This window comes from Pristiophorus japonicus, chromosome 19, assembly GCF_044704955.1.
Source record: "Pristiophorus japonicus isolate sPriJap1 chromosome 19, sPriJap1.hap1, whole genome shotgun sequence".
Lineage (NCBI taxonomy): Eukaryota > Metazoa > Chordata > Chondrichthyes > Pristiophoridae > Pristiophorus > Pristiophorus japonicus.
This window is the reverse complement of record NC_091995.1, coordinates 45,727,574-45,749,631: the sequence shown is the minus strand read 5'-3', so window position 1 is coordinate 45,749,631 and position 22,058 is coordinate 45,727,574. Positions and strand designations below refer to the sequence as shown.

The following is a 22,058-nucleotide window of genomic DNA, read 5'->3' as shown; positions in this document are numbered from 1 at the left end:
TGACCATAAACGTAACGGGACTCGCCACATAATCACTGTGGCAAGAAGTGCAGGTCAGAAACTGTGTATTCTACGATGGGTGTCTCATCTCCCGTCTCCCCAAAGCCTTCCAACCATCTACAACGAGCAAGTCAGGAGTGTGATAGAATACTCTCCACTTGCCTGGATTAGTGCAGCTCCAATAACACTCAAGAAGCTCAACACCATTCAGAACAAAGCAGCCCACTTGATTGGCAGCCCATCCACCACTTTAAACATTCACTCTCTCCATCATCAACGTACCGTGGCTGCAGGGTGCATCATCTACAAGATGCACGCAGCAACTCACCAAGGCTTCTCAGGCAGCACCTCCAAAACCTGCGACCTATACCACCTAGAAGGACAAGGGCAGCAGGCGCATGTGAATACCATCACCTCCAAGTTTCCCTCCAAGTTACACACCATTCTGACTTGGAAGTATATCGCCATTCCTTCATCATCACTGGGTCAAATTTATGGAACTCTCTCCCGAACAGGACTGTGGGAGAACCTTCACCACAAGCTCTCAGCAGTTCAAGAAAGTTGTTCACCACCACCTTGGCAAGGGCAATTAGGGTGGACGATAATGCTGGCCTTGTCAGCAACACCCACAGCCCAGGAGTGAAAAAAAACTGTATCGTTGCCTCTTCCAATAAAAGATGATCTAATTGTTCCCCAATCAGAGACATTAAAATCACTGTCCATCAATCCATGTGTATTAACATTACAACCAGGCTGTCCTCTTCAAAACAAAACCGGTTACTTTTCTCTTTAATTGATTTTCAAACACAGGCACGGTCAAAGACAACAAAGAAACCCCCATAAAGATTATATGATGTATATTTTTATACAGACTGATGGTCTGCACAGTTAACATCATCATTACTGTGAGAACAATTGAATGGAATGAAATTTCACGATCATATATGACTAAGCATTTTAGAGGATTTACGCAAATAACATTCAAGTGGACAAATGTTCATCTAACCATTTATTCCTCTTTAGCTCTGCGCAAGGTATGTTAATATCTCCAGAAATCTAACATTTCTGCATATCTGTGGGGCTGCTCAATAGTACACAATGGACTATATCACTTTCTGTTTGTACCTCAATACGCTTCGGTCTCACCTGTAGTTTTCAGGCACCTTAATATAAATGATATATATTATAGATTGAAGAAGATAAAGTACATTCTTTATGTAACTAAGATCTAGAGAATGCTAATCCTTCACAATTATATACAGTTATTCCATTAAATGCTTTGCGTTAATCTATATATAAATATCCTCAGCTTTATGAGTCTTCTACCATTACTGCAGGAATGGAGATGTCGAAATAATGTTTTTGGAACTGTAGTTGATAATAATATTCTTGATTCCTTACTCTTTCACAATATGTTTGCAAAATCTACCTGATCAGTAGCAGTGAATATGACTTTCCTTAATCTGTTTGTTCAAATGACAGTAACTAATGAGAATTATTGTGTAATGTTCATGTGTCACTTGAGGTTTCTGTCAGATATAAATAAGAGCAGAGTTTCTGCCTGTCCACAACATTGACTGGCAACGTCGCTTCTCTCCGAATATGGGAAAGCCGGTAATCATACAGATAGAAAACATTTATTATCCGATTCTTGCAGTAGTTGGTGTTCCTGGTAAGCTACTTATAATCAGTTAATGCTCATCTTTAACAGTGTCTCACTGTGGCACTGTTCCTGTTTTCGCTGTAATTATATTACCTGTTTGTTTTGATGTGTTTTATTTGCAGACTATAATTACCAGCATCAAAGAAATAACTCGAAATGATCCAAGTTTCTGTGATGTTGTTAATGTAGCAACCAGATAGGAAGCTCAATTTACTCTGACTGTTTACACTCAGCAATTCAGTAGGAACGTCTCGGCTTTGATACAGAGTTTTGTTGTTATATGTCTGGTCCAACTATTATTATCGAATCGTGTAACCAAACCAGCAATTGTTAAAGGGATTCCTGCAGGCTGCTCAAGAAAAGGGTGAGGAATTTGTTGTTATATGTTCATGAGTAAAGGAGAAATAGAAGAGATCGTTCAGCACCTACAAAAACACTCTGGCATAATGTTGCCGTACTTCAACCTCCCTGGGATTGCATCCTGTCCGCAGACCTAACCAGCTGCCAGATCAGTGTGGGCGCTGACTGAATCCTTTCACTTCCCAGCCGGGAGCTGCTCCAGGTGCCCTACTGGCGCATGCAGCTTGCCAGCAGCTTGTAAACTAGGCTGGAAGCCGAGCCTCAGGCACTGAACGTGGTCTTCATCAGCAGCGTGAGTCGGGCTCGGAGGGAATGGGCCACTCATTTTACACACAGTCTGATGCTCGTTTTCATTGAGGTCAATTGAGAGGGAAATAGGGTGCATTGTAAAGCAGACTGCCTGTGTGCCATGAGCTCATTTTACTCTGCTGATGAAGACCAATTTCATCCCAAAATCTGGTATCTCTTGTGTGGAACTATTTTGGATGCAACTCGAATTTTCAGGTGTATTGATACCATAACTATACACTTTCGTACCTATTCTGATCTTTACCACCTGGTCATTTTGAATCACTTTGATGGAACGCAATTTGGTGCGGAGAAAGTCAATGGAAATGTAATTTGTGCAAATCGGGCCGCCAATTCGCGGTCACCAGTTTTAGCCCACTGTGCAAGACCAATTTTACGAGCATTGTCACTAATGTTCCGAATCGGGATTGTGGGCAATGAGTTTTATCACTGCTACTGACCATGGAAATCCGTGGGTGTATGTGTTGGTGCTAGGCAACGACATCGATCTCAGGCAACTACTCGGTAATAAAGATTTTAGAGCATTGAAGTGCTTGATTTTGAAACCGTGCGATATATTGTGTTGGTTTAAGCTGGAGTCATTTATTGCTCTGAGGCCGCAAAGCAAAATGAGACAAGTGCTACTTGTCCAGCTACTGCTGCATTGCTGTAATTCTAATCCAAGTGGTGATTTCTCCGGTAACCATGGGATAGATTTCATTCTTTACAACCGGGATGTTCTGCATTGCCTGGACCAAGCAAAGCAAAATGAGACAAGTGCTGCTAAAGCATAACATGCTGGAAATACTCAGCAGACCAGGCAGCATCTGTGGAGAGAGAAACACAGTTAGCGTCTGGGGTCAATAACTTTTCGTCAGAAGCTTCTCATCTGCTGAAACATTAACACTGTTTTTCTCTCCACAGATGCTGCCTGACCTGCTGAGTATTTCCAGCATTTTTTCTTTTTATTCCAGATTTCCAGCCTCCGCAGTGTTTTACTTTTGTGATACTTTAGTGCTGCTGCTGCGCTGTTGTAATCCTAAATACAACTGGTGATTTCTCCGGTAACCATGGGATGGATTTTACTCTTTACTTCCGGGGTGTTCTGCATCACCTGAACCAATCACAAAGGCCAAATTCTCCGGCGAGGATAGCCTTCCCTAAATACAGTGGATGGTTCTCCATTACTATCAATGGAAGAAATTCGGGTGGGTTCTGTTAACGCCTGCGGTCATACCTGCAAGATTTTCCTTTCTACACACAGGGGTAGAACGGTTCGATCGTATCTGCTCCTCACTCCTCCTCTGATATTCAGTTCCATTGATTTCAATACAACTCAAGTTCAAGCGAGGCACATAACAGGTGGATGTTGCACTACCTCCTGTTCAGCGCTACTGCCCAAAACGAATTTCTACCCCACAGAATCGGCCGATGTTTAATGCCCAGATGAGAAAGACTACAATTTATCTCAAGATTCCTATACATGGTAGAAGTAGAGTAAGTCCAATAGAATCTCCACTGGTCTTATCCACATATCCCACCACAGCTTCGATAGAAGATCTTGGTAATTCACCAGAAACCGTATGAAGAGTTGAATTTTCCACAGGAGATTGGCCGATCGCTCACCATTCATTGTATTCAATTGTATTACTGCTCCCCTGCTGCAGGGTTCATTTCCACCTTCAGCAATGTGATGCAGGTCGGACGGGGTTTAAAATGGACTGGTCACCTGTTCTTCACATTATGGGGTGAAAGTGAAAATGTCCCTCTTTGCTGGTCCTAACGACCCAGCGATAAATAGTTCCAATCAATAATAGACTTTCATACATCTCTGGGAGTTTTTTAAAAATATTTATTATTTACGAAAACGGGGGATAGAGAAATTCCCCATCACACATCAAGCACAGACGGAGGGTAGATAAACTGGGACATGGGATAAGATGTCCATACAGTCACACTGATTTCCAATGTTATGTATAAGATACTGTTGACAGAGATTTGGTTTTGAGACAAAACCGATTGCTTTTTATATTAATCGGCTCAGGCACGACTCTAAAGAACCACTTTTATGTCGCGAAATGTGGGACAATAACTGGAAACGTTTACTCTGTTTCTCTCTCCACAGAAGCTGCCCGACCAGCTGAGAATTTTAAGCATGTTCTGCTTTTATTTCGGATCTGCTGCATCCACAATGGTTTGCTTTTGACAATAATTATACCTGGATTGAAATGCATAACAAGAAATACATTGAGAATACTTGTTCAGAAAGTATTTAATAAGGGTGACTTATGTAGCAGCAGCTTTCTGTGGTTAGAAGTACTTGGGCGGTATACAGAGAAACATAGAAACATAGAAAATAGGTTCAGGAGCAGGCCATTCGGCCCATCGAGCCTGCACCACCATTCAATTCAATACCCCATTCCTGCCTTCTCTCCATACCCCTTGATCCCTTTCGCCGTAAGGGCCACATCTAACTCTCTCTTCAATATGTCCAACAAACTGGACACAACAACTTTCTGTGGTAGAGGATTCCACAGGTTCACAACTCTGTGTGAAAAAGTTTCTCCTCATCTCGGTCCTATATGGCTTACCCCTTATTCTTAGACTGCGGCCCCTGGTTCTGGACTTCCCCAACATCGGGAACATTCTACCCGCATCTAACCTGTCCAATCCCGTCAGAATTGTATATGTTTCTATGAGATCACCTCTCATTCTTTTAAATTCCAGTGAATATAAGCCTAGTCGATCCAGTCTTTCTTCATGTGTCAGTCCTGCCATCCCGGGAATCAGTCTGGTAAACCGTCACTGCTCTCCCTCAAAAGCAAGAATGTCCTTTCTTAGATTAGGAGACCAAAACTGTACACAATATTCCAGGTGAGGCCTCATCAAGACCCTGTACAACTGCAGTAAGATCTCCCTGCTCCTATACTCAAATCCCCTAGCTATGAAGGCCAACATGCCATTTGCCTTCTTCACTGCCTGCTGTACCTGCATGCCAACTTTCAATGACTGATGTACATGACACCCAGGTCTCGTTGCACCTCCCCTTTTTCTAATCTGTCACCATGCAGATAATAATCTGCCTTCCTGTTTTTGCCACCAAAGTGGATAACCTCACATTTATCCACATTATGCGGCATCTGCATGCATTTGCCCACTCACCTAACCTGTCCAAGTCACCCTGCAGCCTATTCGCATCCTCCTCGTAGTTCACACTGCCACCCAGCTTATTGTCATCTGCAAACTTGGGGAGATATTACATTCAATTCCTTCATCTAAATCATATATATATTTTAAATTGGTAGGCTCCCAGCACTTAACCTTGTGGTACCCCACTCGTCACTACCTGCCATTTTGAAAAGGACCCATTTATTCCTACTCTTTGCTTCCTGTCTGCCAATCAGTTCTTTATCCACGTCAATACATTACCCCCAATACCATGTGCCTTAATTTTGCACACCAATCTCTTGTGTGGGATCTTATCAAAAGCCATTTGAACGTCCAAATACACCACATCCATTGGTTCTCCCTTGTCCACTCTACCTGTTACATCCTCACAAAATTTGAGAAGATTTGTCAAGCTTGATTTCCCTTTCATAAATCCATGCTGACTTGGACCGATCCTGTCACTGCTTTCCAAATGCGCTGCTATTACATCTTTATTAATTGATTTCAGCATTTTCCCTACTCGTGATGTCAGGCTCAGCAGTCCATAATTCCGTGTTTTCTCACTCCCTCCTTTTTTAAAAGGTGGGGTTACATTAGCTACCCTCCAATCCATAGGAACTGATCCAGAGTCCATGGAATGTTGGAAGATGACCTCCAATGCATCCACTATTTCTAAGGCCACTTCCTTAAGTACTCTGGGATGCAGACTTTCAGGCCCTGGGGATTTATCGGCCTTCAATCCCATCAATTTTCCCAACACCATTTCCTGACTAATAAGAATTTCCCTCAGTTCTCTCAGTTCCTCCTTCTCGCTAGACCCTCGGTCCCCTAGTACTTTCGGGAGTTTAATCGTCCAGAATTGCACGGGCTCCCTGTTATCTGCCGCTCCCAATATTCAGATCCATTGTTCTAAGGAACTGGACATGGAGCAAGCAGATAATATGTGACCCACGCATTATTACCCAAGACAACCTGGTCCTGTTTGCAAAGCAGTAATTCTTTCCAGATCCCCACTTGATATTAATAGCTACTGCGCATTATTAATAAGTTAAATTTCAACTGCGTTTGAAATGTTTGCATCTGAGCCATACCAATGTCCACTTTCTAACAATTACCGATATATTTGCAAAATTCTCTTTGACCCATGCTCAAGCGCCTTGTATCACATGTCATTTAACTGGCTGCTTCGATTTATGGGATCGGAATGGTACATAATTGGTTTTCATAATAACTTTCATTATATTATTCACACAAAACAATGTATCACTGAGAAATCTTCCTTTGTTGGTTATTTGCTGAGCAAATGCACGGGTAGGACGCCTTGTAGAAATGTTTGCATGTTTCCCGAAAACGAAACCATCGAATATTGCAGTCAGAATCCTGTTATCATATTGAAACCTATATTGCCTGATCAGTGATGAGTAGATAGAGGGTTCATTTTCAATCTGACGTTTGGCTAAAACTGGATTTGTGGATTCGGCAGCAGAATAATATCAGTTATTGGATCCGCAATGGCACATTACAGCAGGAAATGCAGATAGAATTGATATGCCCATGATATGTATGGACGATCAGGGATAAGCAGATCAACCGACATTTTGCTTTTTTGTGCCAAGCAGGACATTTCTTTCTGATAAGTTAATGGAAATAAAAATCTGACGGATTCTATTTCGGTCGTCAGTTGGAAAAGTCCATTTTTGGTTCAGTGTAAAGTTGAAAATGCAGCCATGTCATTTCTGCATTTGAAAAATTTCAGGATAAGTTAACGACATGTCTCCATAAAGAAATGTATCTTTTCAGGTTTATGAGTCTTATTCACTAGATTGGGAGAAATAAAGAGAGAGATTTGTGATATAAGAAACAAATCCATGAATTTCACATAAATAAATCTCCACTGACCATCCTGTCAGAATAAGGAGAGTTGGTAATTTAAGTTCCCCTTTTTTTTCAGCTAATTTGATAACCATCTTCATTCTCTACCGTGGAAAGTGCGGTCTCTCCAAATGCTTCACCCGTTACCTGGTGGCCATGGCAGCGGCTGATCTAATGTTCCTGATATTTGACGTAATTCTGTTTGAGATTAAAGATGCTTATTTCCCATATTCATTCCTGAACTTTACTCCCATTTGTAGTCTCATTATCACCTTGCTTTTTATTTTCAGTGATTGCTCTGTCTGGCTAACTGTGGCTTTCACATTTGATCGATTTGTCGCTATTTGTTACCAAACGTTGCAAACAAAATATTGCAGCGAAAAAACTGTGACTCTGGTGATAGCAGTGGTGTGTTTCTTTAGCATTTTAGAAAATGTTCCATTATACTTTGTTTTTGAACCACGGGAAATAATTGACAATGTACCATGGTCCTGCTCTGTAAAATCGAGCTTCTACACCCTACCGATGTGGGTAGCATTTTTGTGGTTGGAAACTATTTTATCCCCAATTGTACCATTTGTGTTGATCGTACTACTCAATGCCCTGACCATCAGGCACATTGTGCTGGCCAATAGAGTGAGGAGTGGTCTCCGAGGAAACAAGGTTCAGAATCACACTGATCCAGAGGTGGAGAACAGAAGGAAATCCATAAATTTACGACTCGCCATCTCAGGCAGTTTTATACTATTATGGATGGTAAATGTAATAGTTTTCATATGTGTGCAATTTGTAGATGCTCAATTTTTGGATGCAAATTATACTGACTCATTCACCATTGCAGAACAATCCGGGTATATGCTGAGTTGTTTGAGTGCTTGCACAAACACATTTATTTATGCAGTATCCCAGAACAAATTCAGAGAGGAATTGAAGATTGTGATTAAGCATCCCCTGGCTCTCATTACAAACTTAATCAAATCATTAAATGGCTTTACAGAACTAAAATGCAATTGCAACACTCGGAAGCAAACATATGTCGCTCAATTGACATCTACAAACAGGAATCTCTAAAGAAAATGGAAGCTGCCATCTGTTCCCCACATTAGATGTCATGTTGCAGGAGACCAACGATGCTTGCAGTATCATTAACTTTTGCGGACAATGGAAAACAGGGGATATCAGATCGGAACAAACATATAACAATTTTTCAGATCCCAAATAAAATTAATTAGACAAACATATCTGTTGCTTTTTACTGGTCTGATCAAACTGGTTTTCTGACCATATCCTTCACCCCTACTCCTAACAATAACACATGTATTTAACTGTTGAAACAGCCATCGATTCCCATTAATGTATTAATTTTTCAATTGATCCCCCGGGCGTATGATTCTTTCATCAGTGAAAAAGTCCTGCCTGATCTGCCATTTTTTTCCCAAGTTGCCAATTTACAACTTTGCTTCAGAATTTATATTATCGATTTAGACTTTGGAATCAAAAACATAATTTCAGGACACCAAATTGTGGGGAAAGTTTCAGAAATACTGAGGGAAACTGCAAGAAATTACGAGAAGTCATTATTCAACTTGCCGAATTGTCATACAAGTGGCAAATTATTGGAAGGTAGATCCGTCTGAGGTATCACATTTTGGTAAGAAGAATTAGGAGGTTACATTTTATTTGGAAATAATAATCTAAATGGGGTAGGGGAGAAAAGGGACCAGACAGTACACATACACAAATCATATCGGAGAGGAAAGCAGAGAAGATATCCCACAATAATTGAAGGAAGCTGAGACGGATTGTAATGGCTGAATTCGCTGCCCTGACTGTGATCAGCTACCCCAGGTCCAACTGGGGATATACCTTTCTGGATCAAGTTTGGAGAGGACTTTTGGAATGTTTATGTGAATAGCATTCATGTAGCACAAAGCAAACAATCTAACTTTTATATACAAAACTAGCAGTTCTTCCCGTCACCCGCCCAACACCTCCTCCCAATTGCAGCATCTGGTGCTGTGCGAATATTAATCCATTGGAAGAGCAGTCTGAGTATACATCATCAATTTAACATAAATTACACCACAATTCATAGTTGAACCAATAGTTAAATATCCAAAAAGATGGCAGACATGAGGGCACTCTGTTATATTTCTAAAACAACTTGGCTTCAGGCAGGGCTATTTTCCAATGACCCATTTATCTGTGAACATTCTTCGATCTAACGGACACCACGGAGCATCCTTATTGAGGTTATATAGCCTATCAATTAAAACATAAATATTATGCTGCACCTACTATGCAGCCTTTCTACTGCTATTGCACGCAATTATTTCATCAAATGCCTTCCATGAACCTATGATGGAATTACATCAGCTTTAGGGTCTGTATATTTGTTGTAAAAATAATTATTTAAAAGTATTATCAAAGTCATATTTTAGATTATTTTTTGAATGTGAATCAGTGCTCCCTGATCAGTTGGAGTAAGTACATCTTGGCTTAATCTGTTTGTTCAAATGACTTTAAATGACCTTCAAATGCCAATGGTGCAATCTTCTTTTATCATAAGACCAGACGAAAATAAGAAATAGGTACAGGAGTAGGCCATTTGGCCCCTCGAGCCTGATCTGTCATTCAATAGGATCATGGCTGACCTTATCTTGGCCTCAACTCCACTTCCTTGCCCGCTCCCCAAAACAATTAACTCCCTTATTGTTCAAAAATGTGTCTATCTCCACCTTATATATATTCAATGACCCAGCCTCCACTGCTCTCTGGGTCAGAGAATTCCAAAAATTCACAATGCTCTGAGAGAAGAAATTCCTCCTCATCTCCATTTTAAATGGGCGACCCGTTATTCTGAATCTATGCTCCTAAGTTCTAGATTCCCCCACGAATGGAAGCATCCTCTCTGCATTTACACTGTCAAGCCCCCTCAGAATCTTATGTTTCAATAAGATCAGCTCTCGTTCTTCTAAACTTCAATGAGTAAAGACCCAACCTGCTCAACCTTTCTTCATATGGCAACCCCTTCAACTCAGGAATCAACCCCGTGAACCTTCTGTGAACTGTACAAGTATATCCCTCCTTAAATACGGAGATGGAAACTGTACGCAGTACTCCAGGTGTCGACTCACCAACGCCCTGTACACTTGTAGCAGGACTTCACTAATTACATGCTCCATCCTCATTGCGAACATTCAATTTGCCTTCCTAATTATTTGCTGTACCTGTTTTCTAACGTTTTGTGTTTCATATACAATGACCACTAGATCTCTCTGTACCACAGTATTTTGAAATCTCTCCCCATTTAAATAATAATTGTTTTTTTTATTTTTCCGACCAAAGTGGATAACCACACAGTTTCCCACATTATACTCCATCTGACAACTTTCTGCCCACTCACTCAGCCTATCTATATCCCTTTGCAGATTCTTTGCGTCCTCCTCACAACGTGCTTTCTCACCTATTTTGTATCAACAGCAAATTTGGATACATTACGCTGGATCGCTTCTTCCAAGTCGTTAATATAGATTGCAAATAGTTGAGGCCGCAGAACTGATCTCTGTGGCAGCCCACTAGTTACAGTTTTCGAACCTGTAAATAACCCATTAGTCCCGACTCTCTGTTTTCTGTTAGTTAGCCAATCTACCCCCAACCCCGTGAGCCCTTATTTTGGCCAGTAACCTTTTATGTCATGATCATCATAGGCATCATCGAAATCGAGGATGACTTGCTTCCACTCTAAAAGTGAGTTGTCAGGTGACTGAAGAGTCCAATGCAGGACTACAGTCTCTGTCACAGGTGGGGCAGACTGCGATTGAAGGAAAGTGGGTGGGGCGCCTGGGTTGATGCATGCTCCTTCCGCTCTCTAATATTGGTTTCTGCTTGCTCTCGTTGATGTGACTCGAGGTGCTCAGCATTCTTCAGGATGCTCTTCCTCCACTTTTGGCAGTTATAGACCAGGGATTCCCAGGTGTTGGTGGGGATGTTTCAATTTATCAAGTACGCTTTCAGGGTGTCCTTGAAGCGTTTCCTTTGCCCACCTGGGGCTCACTTACTGTGTCGAAGCTCCACATATAGTGCTTACTTTGGGTGTCTTGTGCTGGGCATGTAGACGATGTGTTCTGTCTAATGGAGCTGATCGAGCATGGTCAATGCTTTGATGCTGGGGATGTTGGCCTCAGCGAGAACACTGGCGTTGTTGTGTCTATCCTGCCAATGGATTTGCAGGATCTTGCAGAGCCAGCGCTGGTGGTACTTCTCCAACGTTTTAAGGTGACTACTGTATGTAGTTCACATCTCAGAGCCATATGGGAGGGTAGGTATCACGACTAACCTGTAGACCATAGGCTTGGTGCCAGATTTCAGGTCCTGATCTTCATCAGGCGACCTTTATCGAATGCCTTCTGGAAATCTAAATACACGACATCTAATCCACTATGCTCGTTATATTTTCAACGAACTCCAGCAAATTTCTCAAACGTGTTTTCGCTTTTCTAAAACCAGGCTGATGCTGCTTGACTGTATTTTGATTTTCTAAATGTCCTGCTATTATTTCCTCAATGAAAATCTCCAGCATTTTCCCAGTGACAGATTTTATTCTAAATGGTCTGCAGTTTGTTGCTTTATATCCCCCTCTTCTCTTAAATAGGGGTTTTAAATCTTCAGTCTTCCAAACTGCTGGGAACTCTCCAGAATCCAGGGAATGTTGGTAGATCAGAACCAATGCATGCACTATATCTGCAGACACTCCTCTTAAGACCCTAGGATGCAGGCCATCTTGTCCCGGGGAATTGAGCACCTTTAGTCCCATTAGTTTGTCCAGTACATTCTCTCTGGTGACATTGATTGTTTTAAGGTCCCTCTTCCCAATAGCCCCTTAATTATCAAATATTGGGATGCTTTTAGTGTCTTCTAACATGGAGACCGATACAAAATATTTGTTGAAACCCTCTGCCATTTCCCTGTTTCCCATTATTAATGTCCCCGTCTCACCCTCTAAGGGACCAACGTTTACTTTAGCTACTCTCTTCCTTTTTATAATTCTTTAGAAGCTCTTACTGTTTGTTTTTATATTTCCTGTTAGTTTACTCACATAATCTAGCTTCTCTCTCTGTCTTCATTTTTTTTTTAGTCGTCCTTTGCGAGTTTCCAAAAAATTTCCAATCCTCTAGCTGTCCACTAATCATCACAACATTGTATGCTTTCGTTAATTTGATACCATCCTTTACTTCCTTAGTTAGTCACGGATGATTCATTTCTCTCTTAGAGTCTTTCCTTCTCACTGTAATATATCTTTGCTGAGAGTTATTAAATATCTTCTTAAATGACTGCCACTGCTGATCTACCATCTTATCCTTTAATCTACTTTCTCAGTCCACTTTAGCCAACTCTGGCTTCATACCTTTGTCATTGCCCTTATTTAAGTTCAGGACACTGGTTTGAGAGGTAACTTTCTCACCCTCAATTTGAATTTGAATGCTATGATTACTCTTCCCAAGAGGATCCTTTACTATGACATCGTTAATTCATCTAGTCTCATTACATTTTACCAGATCTAAAATAATCTGCTCCCTGGTTGGTTCCACAATGTATTGTTCTAAAAAAATATCCCGAATACACTCTATGAACTCTTCCTCAAGGCTACCTTTGCCAATTTGACTTGTCTAATCATTATGAAGATTATAATCACCCATAGTTATTGCCATACTTTTCTTACATGCCTCCATTATTTCTTGATTTATACTACTGCTAGTGGGCTAATATTCTTACCGGTGACCTTATTATTTCTTATCTCCACTGACCTTGATCTTTTGAGCCAGCATAATTTCTCACTACTGCACTGATCTCATCCTTTATTAACAGAGCTATCCCATCTCCTTTTCATTTCTGACTATCTTTCCCAAATGTCAAATAACCCTGAATACTAAGTTACCAGCCTTGGTTACCTTGCTAACACCTCTCTGTAATGGCTATCAGATCACACTCATTTATTTCCAATTTGTGTCATCAACTAATCTAACTTGTTATGAATGCTCCGTGCATTCAGATAAAAAGTATGTAATTTTTTATTTTGACCATTTTTCCATTCTCTAACTCTACTTTCTGATAAAATCTCATGCTTATACGCCCTGTCTGTCCCTGTCACATTGTGGTTATCATTACCCCTATCTCTACCCTGCACCATTGCCTTCTCCTTACTCTTTGACATTTTAAACTTCTGCTTACCTGATCCGTCCCCCCACCCACCCATTATTTAATTTAAAGCCCTATCTACAGCCATGGTTACTAGATTCACCAGGATACTTGTCCCAGTGTGTTTCAAGTAAAGCCTGTGCCAGCGGAACAGCTCCCTCTTATCCCAGTACTGATGCCAGTGACCCATGAATCGAAACCTATTTCTCCCACACCAATCTTTTACCCACGTGTTCATCGGTCTTATGCTATTTAACATATCAATTGGGTTTTCGCTCAAGTGTCAATCAGATCTCATTTAGAAAGCCAAATATCTGTGTGTCCATAACACTGGCAGAGAGCATAACTTTGCATCGAAATTGGAACAGCTGGTATGAATCATACAGATATGAAACATATATGACCCTATTCTTGCCAATACATTCCACACTAAGTAAACTTGAAATCATCCAAAATCAGCAGCCTGTGTACTAACCCGCACCAAGTCAAGATCACCCATGACCCCTGTGCTTTCTGATCTACATTGGCTCCCAGTTAAACAATGCCTCGATTTTAAAATTCTCATCCTTGTTTATAAATCACTCCATGGACTTCCTCCTCCTTATCTTGTAATCTTTTTCAGCCTCACAACCCAATAAGATGTCTGTGCTCCTCAAATTCTGGCCTCTTGAGCATCCATCAATATAACTGCTCAACCATCAATGGGCGTGCCTTCAGCTGCCTGGGCCTGAAGCTCTGGTACTGCATCCCGAAACCTCTATGCCTCTCTACATCTCTTTAAGATGCTCGTTAAAACCTACCTCTTTAAACAAACTTTTGATCATCTGCCTTAATTTCGGCTGTTGTTCAGTGTCAAATTTATCTGTTTGTCTGTAACACTGTTGTGAAACACCTTGGAACGTGTTACTACGCTGAAGGCGCTATATAAATAAATGTTATTATTAATTATTATTATGTTGGTGTGCAGAATAAGCCGCTTGTATTCACTGTATGTGTAATAATATTAACTGTTTGTTTTAATACGGTTGATGTGCAGTCATTAATTATCGCCAGCAAATAAATAACGACAAGAAACCTCAATGTTTCCGACATATGACTAAAGTAGTAACTGGTTGGGCAGTTCAATTTGTTCTGAAGTTTTAAATTAAATGTTTTAGTGGGGATGTTGTCTCATTTGTAGATAGTATTTTTCTTTTCAGTCAGAGCCAAATATTAGCATTGTAGCTTTGTTCTGGTTGGTTAATATTACTGAAAAGTAGAAACTACCCATTCAGATAAGTTTGCGAGATCTGCCGGGAGAGGCGAACTGAATGTCTCAAGTTATGGCCGCTGATTGGAAGAGCCTCCAACCTTTGAAATTCTACCCACTATATTATCGCTGCTGATAAAATCTGTGCTCTTTCTGCTTTCTTAGGTTTTAGTAAGACAAGGCTTTGATAAATTAAATCAATAATAGACTTTACTCAACCTGTGGGCAGATCCTTTTTAATTATTGTTAATCTAAAACTGAACACAGGAATAATTCCGCATCACACATCAAAGTTTGCACATGCAAATGATAAATTGGAACTAATTTCTCAGTTCTGAATTGAAAGGCAGCTTGAAATATATATTGTTTTACATAGTTGAAACGCGACTTAATGGAGAGGAATATTGGGCATGGTGTAAAACCAGCATTCCAGCTATACTGCGGGAGTCCTGCCCTGTCAGTTAGGTTAAAATTAGGTCACAGAGGCTTTGGAGTGAGAAGATAAAGGGTGCAAGAATTTTCATAAAAATAATTGTTGACTGATCCTCTCAGCTAAATTGGTGACAATTGTGATTCTCGTCTGCGGCGTTATAGTTTCTCCAATGCATCCCAGTTTACTTGGTGGCCATGGCTCCAGCGATCTACAGGTTCAGATACCTGATGTAATAGTATATGAGATTCAAGATGATAATTGTCCACACTCGTTCTTGAAATAGACTCCCATTTGCTGTTTCAATCTTGCCCTATTTTTTATATCTTCTGATTGTTCTATGCGATTAATTGGGACTTTCACTAATTTAAAAAGGTACAATGGAAACTTCAACTTTAGGAAAAAGTGAAAAAGAGGTGATTTCATATTGTGTGCCCATTATGCACACCACCCAATTTTCCATTCCATTGACTTAAATGGAAACAAAATTAAGGAGGAGGACAAAGGGTTTGATTAGGGCAGGGAAAATGGAGTACGAGAAGAAGCTTGCAGGGAACATTAAGGCGGATTGCAAAAGTTTCTATAGATCTGTAAAGAGAAAAAGGTTAGTAAAGACATACGTAGGTCCCCTGCAGTCAAAATCAGGGGAAGTCATAACGGGGAACAAATAAATGGCAGACCAATTGAACAAGTACTTTGATTCAGTATTCACTAAGGAGGACACAAACAACCTTCCAGATATAAAAGGGGTCAGAGGGTCTAGTAAGGAGGAGGAACTGAGAGAAATCTTTATTAGTCGGGAAATTGTGTTGGGGAAATTGATGGGATTGAAGGCCGATAAATCCCCAGGGCCTGATGGACTGCATCCCAGAATAATTAAGGAGGTAGGCTTGGAAATAGCGGATGCATTGACAGTCATTTTCCAACATTCCATTGACTCTGGATCAGTTCCTATCGAGTGGAGTGTAGCCAATGTAACCCCACTTTTTAAAAAAGGAGGGAGAGAGAAAACAGGGAATTATAGACCGGTCAGCCTGACCTCAGTAGTGGGCAAAATGATGGAATCAATTATTAAGGATGTCATAACAGCGCATTTGGAAAATGGTGACATGATAGGTCCAAGTCAGCATGGATTTGTGAAAGGGAAATCATGCTTGACAATTTCTGGAATTTTTTGAGGATGTTTCCAGTAAAGTGGACAAAGGAGAACCAGTTGATGTGGTATATTTGGACTTTCAGAAGGCTTTTGACAAGGTCCCACACAAGAGATTAATGTGCAAAGTTAAAGCACATGGGATTGGAGGTAGTGTGCTGACGTGGATTGAAAACTGGTTGTCAGACAGGAAGCAAAGAGTAGGAGTAAATGGGTACTTTTCAGAATGGCAGGCAGTGACTAGTGGAGTACCGCAAGGTTCTGTGCTGGGGTCCCAGCTGTTTACATTGTACATTAATGATTTAGACGAGGGGATTAAATGTAGTATCTCCAAATTTGCGGATGTCACTAAGTTGGGTGGCAGTGTGAGCTGCGAGGAGGATGCTATGAGGCTGCAGAGTGACTTGGATAGGTTCGGTGAGTGGGCAAATGAATGGCAGATGAAGTATAATGTGGATAAATGTGAGGTTATCCACTTTGGTGGTAAAAACAGAGAGACCGACTATTATCTGAATGGTGACAGATTAGGAAAAGGGAAGGTGCAACGAGACCTGGGTGTCATGGTACATCAGTCATTGAAGGTTGGCATGCAGGTACAGCAGGCGGTTAAGAAATCAAATGGCATGTTGGCCTTCAAAGCGAGGGGATTTGAGTACAGGGGCAGGGAGGTGTTGCTACAGTTGTACAGGGCCTTGGTGAGGCCACACCTGGAGTATTGTGTGCAGTTTTGATCTCCTAACTTGAGGAAGAACATTCTTGCTATTGAGGGAGTGCAGCGAAGATTCACCAGACTGATTCCCGGGATGGCGGGACTGACATATCAAGAAAGACTGGATCAACTGGGCTTGTATTCACTGGAGTTCAGAAGAATGAGAGGGGATCTCATAGAAACGTTTACAATTCTGACAGGTTTAGACAGGTTAGATGCAGGAAGAATGTTCCCAATGTTGGGGAAGGCCAGAACCAGGGGTCACAGTCTAAGGATAAGGGGTAAGCCATTTAGGACCGAGATGAGGAGAAACTTCTTCACCCAGAGAGTGGTGAACCTGTGGAATTCTCTACCACAGAAAGTAGTTAAGGCCAATTCACTAATATATTCAAAAGGGAATTAGATGAAGTCCTTACTGCTCGGGGGATCAAAGGGTATGGCGAGAAAGCAGGAAGGGGGTACTGAAGTTTCATATTCAGCCATGAACTCATTGAATAGCGGTGCAGGCTAGAAGGGCTGAATGGCCTGCTCCTGCACCTATTTTCTATGTTTCTATGTTTCTATGTAAGCGTGGTGCATTGAGGATGGCTGATTCAGTATTATTCATTATACTCTATCGCCGAAAGTTAACATTACCACAGTTAAATGACTCCTGAACAGAAGTACTTCAACAGAAATGACATAGGAAGTCAGGAATCTCCTGTGGAATTGCTAAAACTCAGTGGAAGCATGTGGACCGAATTTTCATCTTTTTGCGCTCGCTAGCCTGGCTTTCTCGTCAATTAAAATGAATAAATGTGGATGAGAGATCGAGAGTGCTCAAATGGAACACTCTGGCTGTGCTATTTGAAGTTACAGATGGGATATCCACCATAAGACATATTTCAATACTGTCACGGCTACTGATGTAAGCTAACTGGGTTAGTTACTTTGATTACAGGATATTCTGGGCTTTTCTTACCATTCAGTCAAGTAATTCACGGATTCTGCCCAACTCACTTTGCACGTGGAATTCGTGGTCTTCCACTTTATTAGAAACTCGTTTATCTACAAGTAACAAGAAACGGAAAATTGGGGGAATGTTGATTTTCGGTCTGAAACAGATTATTTTCTACCCGCCAATTTTAGTTTTCATTGAAGTCAAGGAACGGAAAATGTGGCAGAGTGTAAAATGGGCAGCCATTTGTCCTTTTCCTGTTCTCCCTTCCGCCCAAAATGATTGCACCCCACTAAAGTCCTTGAGGGTAATTTGAACTTCTGAGGACAAAGTAAAATGAGTAATATCGAATTTGGGCTTTCCGAAAGGAGTACCTTAGGGACGTTTCCTAGGCATAACCATCTACAGCTGCTTCATGAATGACTTTCCCTCCATCATGTCAGAGTGGGGATGTTCGCTGATGAGAACGCAGTGTTCAGTTCCATTCGCAGCTCGTCAGATAATGAAACATTGCATGCCCGCATGCAGCAGGACCAGGTCGACATTCAGGCTAGGGCTGACAAGTCGCAAATAATATTTGAGGCACACAAATGACAGGCAATGACTATTCTCCAATAAGGGAGAGTCTAACCACTGCCACATGACATTCAATGGTATTACTATCGCGAAATCCCCCACCATCAACATCCTGGGGGTCACATAAGCCAGAAACATAACTGGACAAACCACACAAATACTGTGGCTACAAGTGCAAGACAGAGGCAAGATATTCAGCTGCGAGTGTCTCACCTCCTGACTCCCCAAAGCCATCATCTACAACACGCAAGTCAGGAGTGTGATAAAAATAGTCTCCACTTGCCTGGATGAGTGCAGCTCCAACAATACTCAAGAAGCTCGACATCATCCAGGGCAAAGCATTGCGCTTAAGTTGCACCCCTTCCACCATGTAAAACATTCACTGCCTCCACCAACTACAGTGTGTAGCATCCACAAGGTGTACTGCAGCAACTCGACAAGGCTTCTTCAGAAGCACCACCCAAACACGCAACCTCAATCAGCTAGAATGACAAGGGCAGCAGGGACATGTGAACAGCATCACCTGTAAGGTCCCCTCCAAGTTACAGGCCATCCTGATTTGGAACTATATTACTGTTCCTTCATCGTCACTGGATCAAAATCCTGGAACTTCCTTTGTAACAGCACTTCACCACACTGAGCACAACGGTTCAAGAAGGCGGCTCACCACCCCTTCTCAAGTACAATTAGGGATGACATGTTGGCATTACCAGCGACGTCCACATTCCATGAATGAATGTAAAATACTGCTTATTTTCTAAAATTACCAGGGCTTCTGTTTGAAATGAGAGCCACTTCATCCTGAATAAGAACACATCGGCTTTAGCTTTTCTCTTCTGTGTTTATCACGACTCGGAGCCTGAAAGGCATCTGGAAACAAAAACGTTTGACCTGCCTCCTTGGTCATTATGAGAAGTAATTCCTTAGAAAGGGTTACTTCCTGTGAACATAATTTCAGGTCTTCAGCAAAAAACAGCCTTTGATAATCTCCTGAGCAATTCCCTATGAAGTGCCAATTGGGACTGGCATACCATTGAGATTAGTTCGGTGGTACTGCTCGGTAAACTCAATATTTTATAGCCTACCCATATGGGTTGCATTTCTGTCGTTGGAAACCATTTTATCCTGTTGGCTCCAAATCTTTTGATATTTTTGCTCCATGATTTAACAGTTAGCTACATTGTACTGGGGAATAGAATAAGGAGTAATCTCTGAGGAAACAACAAGGCGAGCATCACACATACAGAGATGGAGAATCGAGAGAAATCCATCCTTTTTCTGCTGTCTATCTCTTATAGTTTTGTACTATTATTAATGTGACATTTTCTATATTTGCTCCCTGAGTGGATGAGGAAAAGTACTACAGGGAGGATAGTCAAAAGGACCACAACAACGTAGCACAGGGGGGCACCCAAGTGGTGGGAGAAGGAAGGAATGTGGTAGTGGTGGGGGGCAGCAGGGATATTCTTCCCTGCAACTGTGACAGGGAGTTGCGGAGGTTGAGTTGCCTGCCCGATGCCAGGGTTAAGGATATCTCCTCGCGGCTGGAGAAGAAATTGGTGTGGGAGGGGGAGGGTCCACTTGTCGGTGTCCATGTAGGAAACAATGAGATAGGTAGAACTTAGAATGAGGTTCTGCTGAGGGAGTTTGATGAGATAGGGTCTAAATTAATAAGCAGAACCGCAAGTGTGATAATCACTTGATTAATAACTGAGCCACGTGCAAATATGCATAGGGTTAAGCACATCAGAGAGTTAAATGCGTAGCTCATAGAGTGCTGTGTGAAGAAGAGGTATCAATTCATTTGGCACTGGCACCAGAACTGGGGAAAGAGGGAGCTGTTCTGTCGGGACGGGCCCCACTGAAACCGGGCTAGAACCAGCATCGTGAATCGAATAACTAGGATTGTAGATAGTAAAATTTGGGGGACGTGTCAGGTAAGGGTAAATTTAGATATCTAAAGAGAAAGGTCAATGCAGTAGAGCAGTGTAGCGATTTGGGTAACAATAAGCAGAGTGTGACAGGAAGGTACAGAGAGTTTAATGGTAGCAGTGAGGCAGAGCAGGTCAAAGCAGGGAATAATGGTAGAAAAATTAAATTAAAGGCTGTTTATCTGAATGCATGAAGCATCCGCAACAAATCATGAAGTAGTGGCACACAGAGATACAGGGGTTTGAGCTAATAGTCGTTACAGAGACTTGGTTGCAAGGTGACCAAGTTTGGGAACTAAATGTTCCAGTGTATTTGATGCTATGACAAGTCAGGCAGATTGGTAAAGCAGGGCAGTAGGCCTGATAATAAAGGATGACACAAGGACAGTAGAGAGAAAGGATCTTGGCTCGGAAGATCAGGACGTAGAATCAGAATGGGTAGAGATCAGGAATATTAAATGGCAAAAAACACTGGTGGGAGTCGTATATAGGCCTGATAACAGTAGTTATACCATTGGACACAATATTAATCAGGAAATATTAGGAGCTTGTAACACAGATAATGCTATAATTGTGCAGGACCTACTCTTATTATAGACTGGACAAATCAAAATAGCAAAGGTGGTCTTGAGGACGAGTTCATAGAAGAAAAACATTCAGGATAGTTTCCTAGAAAAATATGTCATGGAACCAACCAGGGAAAAGGTTATTTTAGATCTTGTATTGTGCAATAAGACAGGGTTAATTAGCAATCGCATAGTAAAGTATCCTCTGGGACAGAGTGATCATCATTGGATAAAATTTCACGTTACATTTGAGAGTGACATGCCTAAGTCCGAAACCAGAGTCTTAAACTTAAATTAAGCCAATTATATAGGTATGAAGGGTGAGTTGTCTCAGGTAGATTGAAAAATAGATTAAACCTATGACAATAGAAACATAGAAACATAGAAGCATAGAAAATAGGTGCAGGAGCAGGAGCAGGCCATTCGGCCCTTCGAGCCTGCACCGCCATTTAATGAGTTAATGGCTGAACATGCTACTTCAGTACCCCATTCCTGCTTATCGCCATACCCCTTGATCCCCCTAGTGGTAAGGACGACATCTAACTCCTTTTTGAATATATTTAGTGAATTGGCCTCAACAACTTTCTGTGGTAGAGAATTCCATAGGTTCACCACTCTCTGGGTGAAGAAGTTTCTCCTCATTTCGGTCCTAAATGGCTTACCACTTATCCTTAGACTGTGACCCCTGGTTCTGGACTTCCCCAACATTAATAAGAACATAGGAACATAAGAACATAATAATTCGGAACAGGAGTAGGCCATCTAGCCCCTCGAGCCTGCTCCGCCACCCAACAAGATCATGGCTGATCAGGCCGTGGACTCAGCTCCACTTACCCGCCCACTCCCCATAACCCTTAATTCCCTTCTTGGTTAAAAATCTATCTATCTGTGATTTGAATATATTCAATGAGCTAGCCTCAACTGCTTGGGCAGAGAATTCCACAGATTCACAACCCTC

General features: G+C 41.5%; 1 protein-coding gene and 1 pseudogene across 1 annotated transcript; both read left to right on the top strand.

Annotated features, from left to right (window-relative positions):
• The window catches only part of LOC139230203 (zinc-binding protein A33-like), a 650,536-nt pseudogene that overhangs the window by 408,327 nt on the left and 220,151 nt on the right, over window positions 1–22,058 (top strand).
• LOC139230579 (probable G-protein coupled receptor 139) lies at window positions 1,603–8,422 on the top strand. The gene is made up of 2 exons (XM_070862404.1): window positions 1,603–1,672; window positions 7,431–8,422. The coding sequence occupies exons 1-2, from the start codon at window positions 1,603–1,605 to the stop codon at window positions 8,420–8,422; spliced, it is 1,062 nt and encodes a 353-aa protein (XP_070718505.1).

Excerpts from the sequence above, each read along its gene's own strand:
- LOC139230579 (XM_070862404.1), top strand. The coding sequence starts at position 1,603 with ATGGGAAAGCCGGTAATCATACAGATAGAAAACATTTATTATCCGATT. Across the intron at positions 1,673-7,430 it reads TGCAGTAGTTGGTGTTCCTG|CTAATTTGATAACCATCTTC; the intron begins GTAAGCTACTTA and ends CTTTTTTTTCAG.